The 19,760-nt window shown below is 45.6% G+C and overlaps 1 protein-coding gene across 1 annotated transcript in view; it reads right to left on the reverse strand.

Annotated features, from left to right (window-relative positions):
- LOC122562360 (syntaxin-binding protein 4-like) overlaps positions 1-19,760 on the reverse strand; it is a 45,672-nt gene that overhangs the window by 7,764 nt on the left and 18,148 nt on the right. Inside the window, exon 5 of the mRNA XM_043715236.1 lies at positions 14,586-14,651. Coding sequence (XP_043571171.1) covers positions 14,586-14,651 — 66 coding nt within the window. The remainder of the gene's footprint in view (positions 1-14,585; positions 14,652-19,760) is intronic.

The raw sequence follows: 19,760 nt of genomic DNA on the forward strand, positions 1-19,760 counted from the left end.
TTTTGGAGCAGCTTGTGGTGGAGCCCACTAGGGAACAGGCAGCTCGGATCTGATTGATGTGTAATGGGGCCGACTTGACGAGGGAGCGTAAGGTGAAGGAACCCCCTTGGGGGCAGTGACCATAATGTGATAGAATTCCCCCGGCAGTTTGAGAGGGAGAACCTGGAATCAGATGTAGTGTTATTCCAATAAAGGTAACTACACAGACATGTGGGAGGAGCTGGCCAGAGCTGATTGGGAAGGGGAGACCAGTGGGGAAGACAGTGGAGCAGCAATGGCAGGAGTTTCCGGGGATAATTCAAGAGGCACAACGGAGATTCATCCCAAGGAAGAAGAAACACACTGAGGGAAGGTTGAGGTAACCATGGCTGACAAGGGAATGAAAAAGCATACAATGTGGTGAAGATTAGTGGGAAGTCAGAGGATTGGGAAGCCTTTAAAAACCAGCTGAGGACAATTTAAAAGCAATAGGGGGGGGGGGGGGTGGTGAGGAGAAGATGAGATATAAGAGTAAGCTAGCTAGTTATATAAAAGACTATTGCAAGAGTTATTTTAGCTATCTAAAAGGTAAGAGAGAGGTGAGAGTGGGCATTGGACCGCTAAAAAATTGACACCAATGTAGTAATGGGGAACAAAGAAATGGCACAGAAACTGAGTTGGCACGTTGCATCGGTTTTCACAGTGGAAGACACCAGCAGCATAGCAGAGCTTCAACAGAGTCAGAGGGCAGAGGTAAATGTAGTGGCAACTTCTAAGGAGAAGGTGCTGTGGAAGCTGAAAGGTCTGAAAGTGGACTACACCCCAGAGTTCTGAAGGAGATAGCTGAGGAGTTGTGGAGGCATTGGCGGTGATCTTTCATGAATCACTTGGAGTCAGGGAGGGTCGCCAGGACACAAAACTGTTACATCCTTGTTTAAGGAAGGAGGGAGGCAGAAGGCAGGAAATTATAGGCTGGTTAGCTTGATGTCGGTCATTGGTAAGATGTTAAGAGTCCAATTATTCAGGATGAGATTGCAGAGTACTTGGAAGTGCATAGTACAATAGGGCAGAGTCAGCACGGCTTCATCAAGGGGATGTCATGCCTGACAAATCTGTGGAATTCATCTGTGGAAGTCATGAGCAAGTTAGATAACAGAGTGCATGTAATCTGTTTGGATTTCCAGAAGGCCTTTGACAGGGCGCTGCATAGGTGGCTGCTTAATATAATAAGAGCCCATGTGTTCAAGTGCAAGGTACTGGTATGGATAAAGGTTTAGCTGACTGGTGGAAGACAGAGTGTGCGCATAAAGGGGTCTTTTTCAGCATAACAGCTGGTGACTAGTGGAGTTCCACAGGGGTCAGTGTATAGCTTCCCATTCATCTTCACCACAGTGTATGCTTTATCTTTTGCTTTTGTGCTGTTCCTGACTTTCCTTGTCAGCCATGGTTACCTCATCCTTCCCTTTGTTTGTTTCTTCTTCCTTGGGGTACATTAATGATGTGGAAGAAGGAGCTGAGGGCATTTTTGCTAAGTTTGCAGTTGACAGAGAGATGGGTGGAGGGCTGAAAATGTGTTGCTGGAAAAGCGCAGCAGGTCAGGCAGCATCCAGGGAACAGGAGAATCGACTTTTCGGGCATAAGCCCTTCTTCAGGAATGAGGAAAGTTTGTCCAGTGGTGGAGGGGTCATGTTGAGGAAGCAGGGAGACCTGGACAGGAAAGGCAAATGAACAAAGAAGTACGAGGTGGATACATGCGAGAAAGTGTGAGGAAGAATAGATGTGTAGACTATTTCCCAAGTCGGGGGATGTTTCAGAAATCTTAGGGATCTAGGAGTTCCAGTTCAGGACTCCCTTAAGGTTAAGATGCAGGGTCAGTTGGCAGTTAGGAAGGCAAATGAAATGCTAGCTTTTATTTCAAGAGGTCTATAAAACAAAAGCAGAAATGTATTGCTGAAGCTACATAAGGCTGTAGTCAGACTGCATTTGGAATATTGTGAGCAGTTTTGGGTCCAGTATTGAAGGAAAGATGGGCTGCCATTGGAGGTGATCCAAAGGAGATTTACAGGCATGATCCCAGGGATGAAGAGATTTTCATATGAAGAGTGGCTGAGGCCTCAGAGTTTAGAAGGATGTTGAGGGGGATCTGATTGAAACTCAGCGTATGGAGAGGAGAAAGTGAGGGCTGCAGATACTGGAGGTCAGAGTTGAGGGTATGGTGCTGGAAAAGCAAACAGGTCAGGCAACATCTGAGAAGCAAGAGAATCACGTTTTGGGCATAAGCCCTTTAACAGGATTGGCCTGGATGGAGTGCATGGAGAGGCCTGGATAGAGTGGATATGAAGAAGATGTTTCCACTAATAGGATTCGCAGACTCTCAGAGTGAAAGGACGACCCTTTCAAACTGAGATAAGGAGGAATTTGTTCAGCTGGATGCTGGTTAATCCATGGAACTCCATGCCACAGGAATCTGTGGAGGCCAAGTCATTGAATGTATTTAAGACAGGGAAAGATAGGTTCTTGATTAGTCAGGGGATCAAAGGTTTATGGGGATAAGGCAGGAGAATGGGGTACAGAAACATGTCAGCTCTGAAAACGTGTTGCTGGAACAGCGCAGCAAGTCAGGCAGCATAAGAAGGGCATAAGCCCTTCTTCAGGGCTTATGCCCAAAACGTCGATTCTCCTGTTCCCTGGATGCTGCCTGACCTGCTGCGCTGTTCCAGCAACACATTTTCAGCTCTGAGCTCCAGCATCTGCAGACATCACTTTCTCCTACAGAAACATGTCAGCCATGATTGAATGGTGGAGAAGACTCAATGGGCAGAATGGCCTAACTTTGCTTCATGGTTTTTATGATCACAAAACATTAATATCCTAGTTAGCATCAGTGTCCATATGTGTTTGTGTGAGTGTGTGTACAGAAAATATTATGTACAGAGGATTAGTGAAAGGGTAGATAACATAGAATTGGAACAAATGATATATTGTCAAGCTGACAGACTGTGATAAGGGTTTTGAAGCAGATTGCAGTGCTGGACCCTCAGTTATCCATAATATATAGTAATGACTCAGATGATGGGATCGGGTGTAAGGTATTCAAGTTGGCTGTATGATGCCAGATAAAAATGTAAACTGTGAGGGAATACAAGCAGTTAGTGAAGGCAGATAGATTGGAGAAAGTATTGGGCTACAGGTTGGTAGATAGGATATAATATGTGGAAATGTGAGGTCATTCACCTTGGTAGGAAGATAGAAAGAATCAACAACTTTTTAAATGCTAAGTATTGCTAAACATTGGTGTTCAGAGGGATTGGAGTGTCATCGAAAATGAAGAAATATAATAAGTTAATGTGTAGTTGCAGCAAGATTTAGAGAACAATGGTATGACTGCCATCATTCTAATGGGTTGAGAATACAAGAGGAAGGAAGCCTTGCTGCAATTGTCCAAGACTTTGATAAAGGCCCTTATAGCACAGTGGCAGTGACCCCACCTCTGAGTCAAGAGGCCTGGGTTACAGTCCCACCTGCTCCAAAGGTGCGTATAAACATCTTCGAAGATTAGCGAGTTTGGAGAAGATATGTAGCTCAGGTTGAAGTTCTGGATGTAGGTTTGCTTGCTGAGCTGGAAGGTTCGTTCTCATGAAGAAGGAACCTCACAGTCAGCGAGTGAACCTACATCCAGATCTTTGAAGGTTATTTAAAACGATCTGCAAGGCTTTAATATGACAGGGAGGAGTTGTAACTCAATGAATATATCTGAGTAAGCTATATCGATAATTCTGTTCACTGCAAAAACCCCTCAAAGCAATCATCCCTTAATGATACGACACCTTCCAGGTGTTTCTCAAAGCTCCATCACCTTTAGCAGTGGAAGTGAGACACAAGTGAGGCACTGTAATGAGGTCAACCAGTTGGACCCCACAGAATATGAGTTCCCTGACTGGGGCTGTTAATCTGGTCGAGTCAGGGAGCCCTGGCTGGCATATAAAATAGGGAGTGTCAGAGATACTGACACTCTGAGGGCTGACTCAGAGAAGACAGTACTAAAACCAGGGACTATTTATGTGTAAATAAAGGGTGATTCAGTGATGGGGGATATCGGATTCTGTACAGTTACTTCACACCTCAGATTCATTCATGTTAAAGAACAGTTACTTCTGAATGCATTTCATGTAGGAACGCATCTGATAATAACCTTTCTATGTAGAGACAGTAGTGTGGACAGACTACAATAGTCTATGTTCCTGTTGTCAGCTTCCTTTGCATCTATACAGGGGATGAGACCAAGGGATAGACTGAATTCTTCCACTTCTCCTGGATTCAGGCTGTAAAACAGCACAGGAGGCCAGCAGTCCAGCTGGAACAGGGCAGTGGAGACCAGGGACCAGCTGGAACAGGGCACCGGAGACCAGGGCCCAGCTGGAATAGGGCACCGGAGACCAGGGACCAGCAGGAACAGGGCACCGGAGACCCGGGCCCAGCTGGAACAGGGCACTGGAGACGATGGGCCAGTTGGAAAAGGGTACTGGAGACGAGGGCCCAGCTGGAAAAGGGCACTGGAGACCAGGGCCCAGCTGGAAAAGGGCACGGGAGACCAGGGCCCAACTGGAACAGGGCACCGGAGACCCGGGCCCAGCTGGAACAGGGCACTGGAGACGAGGGCCCAGTTGGAAAAGGGTACCGGAGACGAGGGCCCAGCTGGAAAAGGGCACTGGAGTCCAGGGCCCAGCTGGAAAAGGGCACGGGAGACCAGGGCCCAACTGGAACAGGGCACCGGAGACCCGGGCCCAGCTGGAACAGGGCACTGGAGACGAGGGCCCAGTTGGAAATGGGCACCGGAGACGAGGGCCCAGCTGGAAAAGGGCACGGGAGACCAGGGCCCAACTGGAACAGGGCACTGGAGACTAGGGCCCAACTGGAACAAGACACCGGAGACTGGGGCCCAGCTGGAACAGGGCACCGAAGACCAGGCCCAGCTGGAACAAGGACACCGGAGACCAGGACCCAACTGGAAAAGGGCACCAGGGACCAGGCACCAACTGGAACAGGACATTGTAGACCAGGGCCCAACTGGAACAGTGCATTGGAGACTGGGGCCCAGCTGGAACAGGGCACTGGAGACCACGGCCCAGCTGGAACAGAGCACCGAAGACCAGGGTCCAGCTGGAACAGGGCATTGGAGACTAGTGCCCCACTGGAACAGGGCATAGGAGACCAGCGCCTAGCTGGAACAGGGCACTGGAGACCAAGGCCCAGCTGGAACAGAGCACCGGAGACCAGGGCACAGCTGGAACAGGGCACTGGAGACCAGGGCACAACTGTAACAGGGCACTGGAGACCAGGGCACAACTGGAACAGGGCATTGGAGACTGGGGCCCAGCTGGAACAGGGCACCGGAGACCAGGGTCCAGCTGGAACAGGGCATTGGAGACCAGGGCCCAACTGGAACAGGGCACTGGAGACCGGGGCCCAGCTGGAACAGGGACCTGGAGACCAGGGCCCAACTGGAACAGGGCATCGGAGACCAGGGCTCAGCTGGAACAGGGCACCGGAGACCACGGCCCAGCTGGAACAGGGCACTGGAGACCGGGGCCCAGCTGGAACAGGGCACTGGACACCACGGCCCAGCTGGAACAGGGCACCGAAGACCAGGACCCAACTGGAAAAGGGCACCGGAGACCAGGGCCCAACTGGAACAGGACATTGTAGACCAGGGCCCAACTGGAAAAGTGCATTGGAGACTAGGGCCCAGCTGGAACAGGGCACTGGAGACCACGGCCCAGCTGGAACAGGGCACCGAAGACCAAGGCCCAGCTGGAACAGGGCATTGGAGACTAGGGCCCAACTGGAACAGGGCATAGGATACCAGGGCCCAGCTGGAACAGGGCACTGGAGACCGGGACCCAGCTCAAACAGGGCACCGGAGACCAGGACCCAGCTGGAACAGGGCACCGGAGACCAGGGCACAGCTGGAACAGGGCATTGGAGACTGGGGCACAGCTGGAACAGGGCACTGGAGACCAGGGCCCAGCTGGAACAGGGCACCGGAGACCAAGGCCCAGCTGGAACAGGGCACCGGAGACTAGGGCACGACTGGAAAAGGGCACTGGAGACCAGGGCCCAACTGGAACAGGGCACCGGAGACCAGGGCCCAACTGGAACGGGGCACTGGAGACCAGTGCCCAGCTGGAACAGGGCACCGGAGACCAGGGTCCAGCTGGAACAGGGCACCGGAGACCAGGACCCAGCTGGAACAGGGCACCGGAGACCAGGGCACAGCTGGAACAGGGCATTGGAGACTGGGGCACAGCTGGAACAGGGCACCGGAGACCAGGGCCCAACTGGAACGGGGCACTGGAGACCAGGGCCCAGCTGGAACAGGGCACCGGAGACCAGGGCCCAACTGGAACAGGACACCGGAGACCAGGGCCCAACTGGAACAGGGCACTGGAGACCATGGCCCAACTAGAAAAGGGCATTGGAGACTGGGGCCCAGCTGGAACAGGGCACTGGAGACCAGGGCCCAACTGGAACAGGGCACTGGAGACCAGGGCCCAGCTGGAACAGGGCACCGGAGACCAGGGTCCAGCTGGAACAGGGCACCGGAGACCAGGGCCCAACTGGAACAGGACACCGGAGACCAGGGCCCAACTGGAACAGGGCACTGGAGACCAGGGCCCAATTGGAAGAGGGCACTGGAGACCATGGCCCAACTAGAAAAGGGCATTGGAGACTGGGGCCCAGCTGGAACAGGGCACTGGAGACCAGGGCCCAACTGGAACAGGGCACTGGAGACCAGGGCCCAACTGGAACAGGGCACTGGAGACCAGGGCCCAACTAGAAAAGAGCACTGGAGACCAGGGCCCAACTGGAACAGGGCACTGGAGACCAGGACCCAACTGGAACAGAGCACTGGAGACCAAGGACCAGCTGGAACAGGGCACCAGAGACCAGGACCCAACTGGAAATGGGCACTGGAGACCAGGACCCAACTGGAACAGGGCACTGGAGACCAGGACCCAACTGGAAAAGGGCACCAGAGACCAGGGCCCAACTGGAACAGGGCACCAGAGACCAGGGCCCAACTGGAACAGTGCAGTGAAATTAATAAAGTGTATCCTCAATTAAAAAGCCACACGGTTTGAAGAGTCTGCCACCAAGTTGATTTCTTGGCTGAATAGTAAAAGTGATAAATTGGCAGCCAGTGGTTCTGGTGAAGCAGCATCTGATCAGATGTAACCTTGGGGCGAGTGGTGATGGATGGAGCAATTAGCTATAGTTCCCTCATTAATGAGCAGGGGCCTTTTATGCATAAAAGTATTAAGTATTCGAGGTTCACTTTAATAACAATCACGGGCAGTTTCTCCCTCTCCAACTCCCATGAATATTTTCTGGTTAGGACAGGAACTTAGTTATAATGTGGTTTCAGGAACAGACTGAATTAAAGACAAATTGTTCTAAATGGCCTATTTCTGACTGGCTTGTCTGAGATTCAGGAATATGGATACTGCGAGTTTACTGGAAGAATATGAAAATTGTAGTGTTTTTTAAACAGTCCCTATGGGTGGTTGTAGCTGCTCACAAGCTGCTAACAAGGGTGCCCTTGTTCATAAGTTATTGAATACTGATATGCAGCTGCAGTACAATTGGGAAGGAAATTAATGTATTGGTCGTAATTGCAAGAGGATTTGAGTACACAAGTAAAGAAGTCTTGCTGCAGTTGTATAGAAACTCAGTGAAACACAGTTGAAGTAATGTACAAAGTTTTGGTCTCCTTACTCAATAAATGGTCCAGAGGGTGAGCAACAAGGCTGCCTGGACTGATTCCTGGAATGGTGGGCTTGTTGTAGGAGGAGTTTGGACCTGGTCCATCCTGTCTGTGCTGGTCTACAAAGATCTGATTAGTCTAATCCCATTTTCCAGCTAATGGCCCATAGCTCTGAAGGCTATGGCAACACATGTGAATACTTAAATACTACTTAAATGTTACACAAATTTCTGACGCAGTCATCTTTTCAGGCAGTGAGTTCCAGACTCCTGCCCACCTCAGAGTGAAAGACATTCTTGCCACCTCTCCTTTTAGATTTAAGATGAGAATTAGAAGGCTTTATCCCTTGTTTAATGACCACTCTACCAAAGAAAAAAGAGCCTTCCTATTCTCATTATCTATGCCCTTTGTACACTTCTATAAGTCACTTTGCAACCTTTGCTGCTCCAAGGCTAACAAGCCAACCTACAATCTTCCTCATATCTCAGATCTTTCAGCATCTTCTAGAGTTTACATGAATGAAAAGTTTACAAAGTTCTTACAGGGCTGAACAGGGTGGATGCAGGAAAAGGATGGTGGCATCGTTTGAATGTCACTGGCCCAGCAACCCAGGGACCTAGGCTAATAATTTGAGCACACTAGATCAAATCCCACCTTGACAGCTGGTGCAATTTTACTTCAATTAATAAATACAAAACTGAAAGCTAATCTCAGTAATAAATGACCATGAAACTACTCTCATTAAAAAACCCACCTGGTTCACTCATATCCTCTTGGGAAGGAAATCTGTCATCCTTACCTGGTCTGGCCTACATGTTACACCAGCTCTACAGTGATATCTCTTTACGTGAGATATTCAGTTCAAAGGCAGTCAGGGTTGGGAAATAAATGTTGTCCTTCCCAGTGAAACCATCCTTATTGATATTTCACAATTCTCCTATTGCCCATTTGTCAAGCGATGGTGGGATAAGATTTCTGCTTTGTTCAATTGTCGACAGTAAGCAGCCTGCAGTTTGTAAAAGCTCACAGAACTGAATGTGGCCACCTGGTTCTTTATACTTGTTAGCTGTTTGCAAGTATTTAATTAGCCCTGGTTAGGGGTAACCCTAATCCTATGTAGGACTAATGCTTTTTGCCCATCGCCTTGTCTTTAGAGACAATAAACTGGGCAGAAATGTAAAACAGGCTGCACAATGGCAACATCTAGCCCTAAACACTGAAGAGAGGTGATGGTTACAAAGGTCATCTGCTGGACTTGGATCATTTTGGGTCCTGTCATTTCAACATGAGCGCTCCACACAGGGATCCAAATATTTCTTTTTTCCCAAAGACTCTTCATGAGACTCTCCTCAGGTCTCCTTTTTGATTTCTGGGGCTACCTTCTGACTTTCAAGGGCTCCTCTTTCATTCTTGCTAACTCTGTTATTGGATAAGCAGTTACCCTGCTCTCCTCCACCGTGGCTAACCCTCAGAGCTGGCTCCCAATGTGCTCTCAGGACTTGCCTAGATGAACAGCTAGTACTCTGGCCTGCTGCACAGTGGTCCTGAGACTGGTTAGAGTAACTGCTCCAGTTGTTCCAATGGCAGGGTCTCTCCCTTCTGACTCTTGCTGTTTCTTCAAGTACAGGATCTGTCCCTGTGGGGGGTATATCTGCCCCCCACCCCCATATCCTCTTGTGATTCCACAGAAACATTGCTGCTCAAGATTACGAGGAGATTTGATTGAGGTATTCCAATCATGAATGGCTTTGAGAGTGTACATGAGGAGAAGCTGTTTCCGTTCGCAGGAGGGTCAGTAAGCAGGAACACAGATTCAGGGTGTTTGGCAAAAGAAGCAGAGACAACAGGAGGAAACAATTTTTAACACAGTGAATTATGACCTGGGATGCAGGTGCCTAAAAGGATGATGAAAGCATCCCAATTGTAACACTCAGAAAAGAATTAGATTAAGGAGGAATGGATTAGTTGACTAGCTCTAATAAAGAGCAAGTACACACACACAATAGACCAAACTGCCTCCTCCTCTGCGGTATTGATCAATTATTTCAAATATACACACAGGTGCCCAGGCCCAAGAGATAGTGATCAATGAAGTTAATCCATAAGGAAGAAGCGAGTGTCAAATACGTTGAGCTCCTGAAACCGAGGATCAATAGGAAAACTGGAGAACTAATAGGAGGAATCAAAAACTGAACAGAAGGTAGGGGCCCTGGGACAAGACAGGAGAAACCGGAAAAATCTGAGCCCCAAGGAGAGAAGCCAAGGATCAAGGAGAGAAGCTAAGGACCAGTGAGAGAAGTCATGAACCAATGGGAGAGGATGGGGACCAATGGGAGAAGCCAGGAACCAATGGGAGATGGTGGGGACGAGTGGAGGATCTAGAGGACCAATGAGAGAAGCTGGAGACGAGTGGAGGATCTGGGGGACCAATGAGAGAAGCTGGAGACGAGTGGAGGATCTGCGGGACCAATGAGAGAAGCTGGAGATGAGTGGAGGATCTGGAGGACCAATGAGAGAAGCTGGAGACAAGTGGAGGATCTGGAGGACCAATGAGAGAAGCTGGAGACGAGTATAGCATCTGGAGGACCAATGGGGGAAATGAGGGATGACTGTAGGAACTAACAGAAAAAGTCAGGAATAAGCAGGTGCAGTAGAAAATAAGAACAAAGCTTCTGAACGAAAGGAAAATAGTCAAGTTTGCATTTACCGAACTTTCATGGCCTTAGGACATTCCAAAGTGCTATATAGTCACAAAGTGTAGTCACTGTGGTAATGTGAGACACACAGCAAGCTCCCTCAATTGCAATATGATAAACACCATATAACTGTTTTAGTGATGTTGATTGACGAATAAATACTGACCACAGGAGCTGTGGTTACCATCCAATATTTGAGCAACATCAGTATGTTCAGGGACCTATTCCAATTACTGTTTCTGGAAAGCAAACTACTGGTATATTTTATGCTGGCTTGAAACTGCTGGTGATTTTGTACTGCTTAAAATAATTTTTGGGTCTTCTGTTATCTGGAAATGGGGTGTAGCAGACTTGGAGATACACAAGCTGTGAAGTTCTACCCCTCAGAAAAGACTGAGCAGGCTGAACAGTAATGGGGAGGATGTGACCTGACTGTTAAAAATTATAAAGAGGTTCAACCAGGTAGATAAAGGGAAGATGTTCCTCCTTCACAATCACGATCTTGGAACTAGAGATCATCAATAATAATAAATCCAACAGGAAATGGAGGAGAAATGTTTTTATCAGAGAGTGTTTAGGAAGTGCAACTTAGAATCACAGTCAGTATCAGCAACTGGCCAAAGGGAGAAAGAATCAAAATGTTACATTGGACATTTAGCTGTAGGGAAGTGAGCAGTGGTTTCTCCATTCCTGATGAAGGGCTTTTGCCCAAAACATCGATTTTCCTGCTCCTCAGATGCTGCCTGACCTGCTGTGCTTTTCCAGCACCGCTCTGATCTAAACTCTGGCACATGGACCTGTCGGGCTAAATGGCTGTATCTATACAGCCCCTGCTCAGTCAGAGATGAAACTCAGATCGTGGTGCATGGCAGTTCAGGGCAACATTCCAGCACTCTAGTAGAACAAACACAGGGGCTGTTCCCCCAAGGCATCCTGCAAAAAAAACCAGAGACTTAGAAACCGAACAACAGGAAGCTGCTTCACACGCTTGCTGCTATTCCGATGAGAGGAAATTCCAGTTTGCATTCCTGATGTATTAACGGACAAGTGTAGCACAATAAATCTCCTGATTCAGTCAGCAGAGTCAGTATCAGCAACACCTAGGTTTACACGTTGTCTTTTTTTTAGACTGTAATTATTTCTAAATAATGTTTTCCAGTTGACGTTCTTTAATAATGGCCCTAACAACCGCCCCAAGTGCACATCTGCTTGGCTTTACTATCAATTCACATGCTTCAGCAATGTGAACATGAAAAAACAGCCTTGTCCCCGCAGGGATTCAATTTTGCCTGTTTACTCTGCCAGAAACTGTGAGGCTTTTATGCTTGTGAACATTCTCTTGCAGTGAAGCTACTGACCTTGCAAGCACAGAATTCCCATGTACTATACACGCGACAATGAAATTAAACACCAATAGCCACAATAAACATGGTTCAAAACAATTTTCCTGTACATAGTTTGGATTATCTACAAGATAATGCTGAACTAACTGTCATAAATAGATTATGCAAAGGTGGAAAGTGTAATACATATAGGATTTTGAATAGGTGGGAATGTGATATATGCAGGATTTTACATCAGTAGGAGTTTATTATTTATAGGATTTTATATAGACAGGAGTGGGTATGTTTCTTAAAGAATATCACATATTATACATGGAGTAACACAATAATATTGTGTTGTAGAAAGTGTACAATGTGCAGGTGGCAGCAAGTGAGGAGAGGAATAAAATAAATGGTAACTGTTCAAATAGTTGTAATATCAAAAGGAGCCAGGAACTGTTATCTGGGAAGATGGGGATGTTTATGGGTAAAATATTCATGATACCAGAGCGTAGCTCTCTCCTTGGACACGAAACCTTGACCCTTTGTGCTGAAATTTGCAAAAATTCTAAATGCTCAATAGAATTCTTTGAAAAAAAAAACCAAATAGTACTGATTTTGACCAGCAGTGATTTGGTTTGGAACCTTTAATTGGATGCATTCCCTTAAAACAAAATATGTTAATAAAAGAATCACAATTATAATTCACTGCTGGTAACCTTTCCTTCACCAGGTCTGAGTACTTGGTACAATCCAGTCCCAGATCGGTTCAATCCATGTGCACAGATAGTACAACATTAATGCATTTTGCCTAATGCATCCCTGTGCTATTTTAAAACAAGTGTTAATCTGTATAAGATTTAAAAAGCCTGCTTATTGAAGAGAACAGTTGATATTCTGTTAGGGTGACATGAAGGAGGGAGGAGGAGGCTGATATGGAGCACAGATGTTAGCTGGTTGGTCTGGTACAGTGTTTATATTCCATTGGATTCTATGAAGAGCTCCTCCCACTCTGGGGAAAATCGAGAGCCCAATGAAAACTATCGTCTGTGCTGGATGCAATGTTAAACCGAAGCACTGTTCACCCTCTCGAGTAGATGTAAAAGATCCCATTGCCACTATTCCAAAGAGGTACAGAGTGGTTTCCACGATGTCCTGACTTGTACTTTATTCTCTTATAAAGTTATCCTGTCATTTACATCTTGCTGTTTGAGGGAGCGTGCTGTACACCATTCCACTGCTTTCTTACATTAAACACCGATGTTCAAAACAAAAGTATTTCATTGGATGCAAAGTACTATAGGATGTCCTGAGGTGAAGGTGCTACAAAAATGCAAGTCTTTCTTTTTATAAACAATTAACAGTATCTAGAGGAGGTCTTGTGTTGCAGTGGATAATGTCTCTAACACTGGGCTAGAATCCTGGGTTTAAGTCCCTCATGGGGCCACAAAAGATAACATGATCACACAGGTTGATTCTCAGCCTGTAAACCCTTGCAGTACACCAGAGTGTCCTGGTCAGCCATCCTGCAGAAGGCAATGGCCATCTACTGCAGTATACATCCAGTGGACGTCCAGGGTTACCAACTAGAGCATAGTCTCCAAAGAAGCAGGCACAGTTACATGATACAAAACAAACAGGAAGTCTCTGTTCTTACACTGGAGCAGTGCACAGCAGATATCTGCCATTAATAACTGAGAAAGCTGTTGTATTACTAACATGGCTTAGCAACAAGCATCTCAAAAACATTCTCTGTTAGTGTTCCTTTGAAGTGCCTGGCATGATTTGGCAGGATGGCTTTCCAATACTGTCCTGATAGAAATTGCAGTAATTTCAACAATGGGCCCAAATTCTCTCTTGCCCACTGAAGCACCCCGAGAAATCGTGTTTATCCATATCCTGCACCTAATAAGACCTCTTATTCCATTATATTTGCAACACTTAACCGTCTCTCCCACAAGAATATCCAGAAATATGCCTGTCTGTATCAAAGCTATTGGTTTTCTTTATTCATTCACATGTCACTGGCTGGGTCAGCGTTTATGGCCCATCTCTATTTACCCAGAGGGCAGTTAAGATTCAACTGTGGGTCTGGAGTTACATGTAGGCCAGACCAGGTAAGGATGCCAGCTTCCTTCCCCAAAGGATATTTGTGAACCAGGTGGGTTTTTCCAACAAATGACAACATTTCATGATCACCATTAGATCCTTATTTCCAATTTCCCCTATCTATCATGCTATTCTGGGTGAAAAGTATAGTGGTAACACCTCTGGGTCATAGCCTCTCCTAATAATACTGAACAGTACGATCCGCACAGGCTGCAATTCCGCTGACAATGCAGCACTGCATCAATTTCAGGAGCTTTGCGAAAGTGTCTTTGAATGCCATAGGACCTGGGTAAAAGTACAAGCAGGAAAAAATCAATTTGCTTAAGCTCTCCCTCTGTAGAATATCACATATATACTTTGAAAAGGTGAAATGTTCAAGTGATGGAGCAGGGAAGTGGATCGAATTGAATATGCCCTTGAAACAGTCAGAACAGACATGATGGACCACATATTTCTAAGGTTCCAAGTTCTTCCCTCAAATTAACATCACTTCAGTGACGGAACCATGATCCCTCCAGAACATACTGCAATAGAAAATAGATTGAAGTACAGAGGCTGAGAAACACGAATGGATTAGTGAGTGTAGAACCAGAAAGCCCCAGTCATTGACACAGCATCTAACCCACGGTGGGGCAAGAATACTGGCCCAATAGAGGCTACCTAACAAATAGCCTCTTCGCAATTTCAGTGTAGACTAGGAATGTAAATCCTCACCTGTTTAACTTTCTGCAGCTCATCAGTCAATTGTTTTCTGCTTTTCTCAGATTCCACCATTTCATCCTGAGCAGAATGGGAGACAAGACTTTGGTGAGTGATAGGTTCACAAAACCTCCTCTTTTACTTCACCTTTTTTTATGAGCAACGTTTCTGGGGTAGCTTGGTTATTCTTGTTCTTCAGTTTACCTGGTCTTGTTAAGCAAACACAAGTCTAATACAAACTAAAAGATCTGATGATGTTGTAAATCATAAACTGAAATTGCTGGAAAAGTTCAGCAGGTCTGGCGGCATCTGATGGGTCATTCAACCTGTGGGATGTAAATGAATTAATGTTATTTCTGCAAGTATAAATTCTGATACAGAACAGGAATGAGAAAATACATATTCAGCAAAAAGAAAGGACATGTTAGCATGAGACGTGAATACAGAACAATGGTGGATTTTTGGGCAAACAGGAAAGCATCTGTTTCCCCTTTACGTGGAGACACAGGAACAAACCCTAATCAAAGAGGTCAAAGTGGCCTCTGGATGGAAATAGATGCTGATAGAAGAAAAGATATGCCTAATCAATAATCTACAATAGACTGACGTCAAACACCCTTATGGGAGTCAGAGATAAGAGTTTGTTACGGACAAGACAGGATAAACAGAAGTTGTGGGATAAGTCTTAAGGAAATGAGTGACGTAAGCGAAGCAGGGAACAGACAATGGAATAAGGAAAACATATGGGAAAAACAGTATAAATTGCAAGGGTTTTTTGGGATATACTGTGCATTTTGTCATTGCCTTACCTGGCAATTAGACAAAGCACCCACGTGCAGGTGTACAAATAAAACGACGCTGCTGTTCAGAAATTTGGTCTCGGACTGAAATTATTGATGTGAGTGGGCTTTGTTTCTCACAAACCCGAAACATTAACTCTGATTTCTCTCCTCAGATGCTGCTGGGACAGTCTAATAAATAAGGATAAAGGGTTGTTGAAAAATTGTAAATGCTTAGAGCAGGAAAATTACTTACTCCAGGGAATTTTCACCCATATAAAAAAACCGGAGGCCATTCAGCCCCTCAATCTGTTGTGTCATTCTGTAAGATTAGATCTGATTTGCACCTTAACTCTATTTACCTGCCCTTGTCACATATTCCTCAATACCTTTGCAGAATAAAGCTGATTTTGGTCTTGTAAATGTCAGTGTCTCCTAGTACCTATAGCTTTTTGTGGGGAGAGTGAAGCAGGTTTCTACTATCATTTGTGTGAAGAAATGTTTCTTATAATTTCGGAATGGCCAAGTTGCAATTTTAATATAGCATTCTCTTGTTATGGACTCCCCCAGTAGCCGAAATACTGAGCCTTGAAACCCCATCAGTGCTGAAGAAAGTGGTGACTACACTGGGAAACTTTAATGGATCTATCAACACTGTAGCATGCTTCTGGCATTGATGATGTATATGAGTAAAATGTACAGATGGTGGGAGAAAAAATAAGAGTGGAAGAAAGGGAAAATGTGAATCAGAGTGAAAGTGGGAGAAAATGAAAGAGAAAGTAAAATAAACGGCAATTAGAAATGAAAGTGAAAGTGGGAGTGGGAAAGGATGAGCAAGAAAGACAGACAGAACAAGAGAGAGCTCAACTGAGAAAGAGTGAGAGAGGAAGAGAACAAAAGGAAGCAAGAACATGGTGTCACTGTTTAAGGGTGGTAAGGACAAGCCAGGGAACTATAGACCGCTGAGCCTGACGTCGGTGTTGGGCAAGTTGTTGGAAGGAATCCTGAGGGACAGAATATACATGTATTTGGAAAGGCAAGGACTGATTAGGGATAGTCAGCATGGCTTTGTGCACAGGAAATTATGTCTCATGAACTTGATTGAGTTTTTTGAAGAAGTAACAATGAGGATTGATGAGGGCAGAGCAGTAGATGTGATCTATATGGACTTCAGTAAGGCGTTCGATAAGATTCCCCAAGGGAGACTGATTAGCAAGGTTAGATCTCACAGAATACAGGGAGAACTAGCCATTTGGATACAGAACTGGCTCAAAGGTAGAAGACAGAGGGTGGTGGTGGAGGGTTGTTTTTCAGCCTGGAGGCCTGTGACCAGTGGAGTGCCACAAGAATCGGTGCTGGGTCCACTGCTTTTCATCACTTATATAAATGATTTGGATGTGAACACAGGAGATATAGTTAGTAAGTTTGCAGATGACACCAAAATTGGAGGTGTCGTGGACAGCGAAGAATCAGGGATCTTGATCAGATGGTCCATGGGCTCAGGAGTGGCAGATGGAGTTTAATTTAGATAAATGTGAGGTGCTACATTTTGGAAAGGCAAGTCAGACCAGGACTTATATACTTAATGGTAAGGTCCTCAGGAGTGTTGCTGGACAAAGAGACCTTGGAGAGCAGGTTCATAGTTCCTTGAAAGTGGAGTCGCAGGTAGACAAGATAATGAAGAAGGTATTTGGTATACTTTCCTTTAATAGTCAGAGCATTGAGTATAGGAGTTAGGAGGTCATGTTGCAGCTGTACAGGTCATTGGTTCAGCCATTTTTGGAATACTGTGTGCAATTCTGGTCTCCTTCCTATTGGAAGGATGTTGTGAAATTTGAAAGGGTTTAAAAAAGATTTACAAGGATGTTGCCAGGGTTGGAGGATTTGAGCTATAGGCTGAACAGGCTGGGGCTATTTTCCCTGGAGCGTCAGAGGCTGAGGGGTGACCTTACAGAGGTTTATAAAATCATGAGGGGCATGGATAGGGTAAATAGACAAGGTCTTTTCCCTGGGGTGGGGGAGTCCAGAACTAAAGGGCATAGGTTTAGGGTGAGAGGGGAGAGATATAAAAAGGACTGAAGGGGCAACATTTTCACTCACAGGGTGGTACGTGTATGGAATGAGCTGCCAGAGGAAGTGGTGGAGGGTGGTACAATTGCAACATTTAAAAGGCATCTGAATAGGAAGGGTTTGGAGGGATATGGGCCGGGTGCTGGCAAGTTGGACTAGATTGGGTTGGAATATCTGGTTGGCATGGACCGAATGGTCTGTTTCTATACTGTACATCTCTTTGATTCAATGACTCTATAAGAGAAAGACGGAACAAGATGAACCAACAAGGGAGAAGATCAATGAGACAGATAGGAAGAAACACAGCATGAGACTGAGAGGGAGAGAGTGACAAAGACTTAGTGGGAGGGAATGCAAGAAAGAGTGACAAGGAAAATGAGAATAAGAGACAGAAGCCAGACAGAATACAAAACCGTAATCCAGAGACAGAGACAGCAAGACAAAGACATATTCAGAGAGAGGGAGGAATGTTAGAGGTAGACAAGATTGTACAGAAATGTTCACATTCACCTACACTCTTATCCTTCACAGGAACAGAATAGGATAGCAATTATTGTCATTGTCTAACTCATCAGATTAACGCTGGAAATAAAAGATATGATCGGCGCCTGTGGAAGCAGCAAGAGGATAGCTTCTTCAGGAAGGGGAGGAAGAAATTGAAAATGAAGAGCAGCTGAAAAAAATAGGAAAACCAGACTAAAGAAAAAATGCTGCATGGCAGTTCAGGAAATGACATCATGTACATTAAAACAAAAGCAAAACACTGCCGATGCTGGAAATCTGAACCAAACACAGAGAATGCTGGGGAAGCTCAGCAGGTCTGGCAGTATCTGTGGAGAGAGAAACTGGGTTAATTTTCAAGTTCAATATGGCTTATCATCAGAACCAAACGAACAGTCAAATTGCACTCAAAACATTCTCTTTGACATACAGTAAGTCCTCACTTACAGGTGCGATTGTGCCCCTGAAATTCAGAACTTTAAGTAAATCAGCATTAAACAAACCATACGTTCCTATAGAAATCAGCAGTAAAACTGGAGTTAGGTTCCTTTGGGTATTGCTTGCTCAGAGTAAACAATGTACATGTTAAAATTCTGTACCATACTTGTGCAGGACTGTGCATCCCCAGCTGAAAAATCCTGCAGAACAAAATAAATCATTGAATATAAAAAGAACATTGTAGAGTTCGGTACTTCAGGAACTTTATTAGCAGCTAACAACATTAGAACATCATCACATTGGAACAGATACCTATGTTCATAAATAAACATTATAATTAAATAAATTAAACTAAGAAATACAGTATAAAGGTATTTTCTAATCAATACTTTCAGAGATGTGATCATACCTCTGGACCAAGTGGAACTTGAACCAAGCCTCCTGGTTCAGCGATAAGGACACTACCAATGGATCACTAAAGACCCCAAAATACAATATGAAGATATTTTCAAATCAACCCGTTCAGAGATTTTATTACACACGTCGGGAATGTGGGACTTTACAATACCAAAGGAGCCCATTAGATCCATCACGTCTATGTCAGCTCCTGAAAGAGTCACCCAGGTAGACCCACTCTCCAGTCCTACCTCTGTTGCCTTCAAAATACATCGCTTTCAAAGATACAGCCAATTCTCTTTTGAAACCTCCTATGGAACTCACCTCCCCCACTCTCCCAGGCAGTTCATTCCAAATCCTAACAACTCTCTGAGTAAAGAAGTTTCTCATCATCTCACTATGAGCTCTTTTGCTGATAATCTTGAAATTGTGATTCCCTCGTTACTGACAAAGCAATGAGTGGAAACAGAATATCCTTCTTTACCCTGTCAAATTGTTCATAATTTTGAACAACTCAATAAGGTCACCTCTTAATCTTCTCTGCTCCAAATATTTCTCTAATCATTACTTGTGTCTAAATTCCCTTGTTCCTAATATTATCCAGAAAATTTTTAACTTGAACACAGGTCTCGTGGCTCAGAGATAGGGACACTATCATTATACCACAGGAGCCCATGAAATACAATATAAATGTAGCATATTAAAATTATACTCAGCTGATGACATTTTAATTGAAGAACGCTCATATAAATCCTTCCCAGCTGTACCATCCCTCCCCGCTACACCAACCCTCCCGGCTACACCATCCCTCCCGGCTACACCATCCCTCCCGGCTACACCATCCCTCCCAGCTGTACCATCCCTCCCCGCTACACCATCCCTCCCGGCTACACCATCCCTCCCGGCTACACCATCCCTCCTGGCTGGACCATCCCTCCCAGCTGTACCATCTCTCCCGGCTACACCATCCCTCCCAGCAACACCATCCCTCCCGGCTACCCCATTC

Source organism: Chiloscyllium plagiosum, chromosome 24 (assembly GCF_004010195.1).
Source record: "Chiloscyllium plagiosum isolate BGI_BamShark_2017 chromosome 24, ASM401019v2, whole genome shotgun sequence".
Taxonomy (NCBI): Eukaryota; Metazoa; Chordata; class Chondrichthyes; order Orectolobiformes; family Hemiscylliidae; genus Chiloscyllium; species Chiloscyllium plagiosum.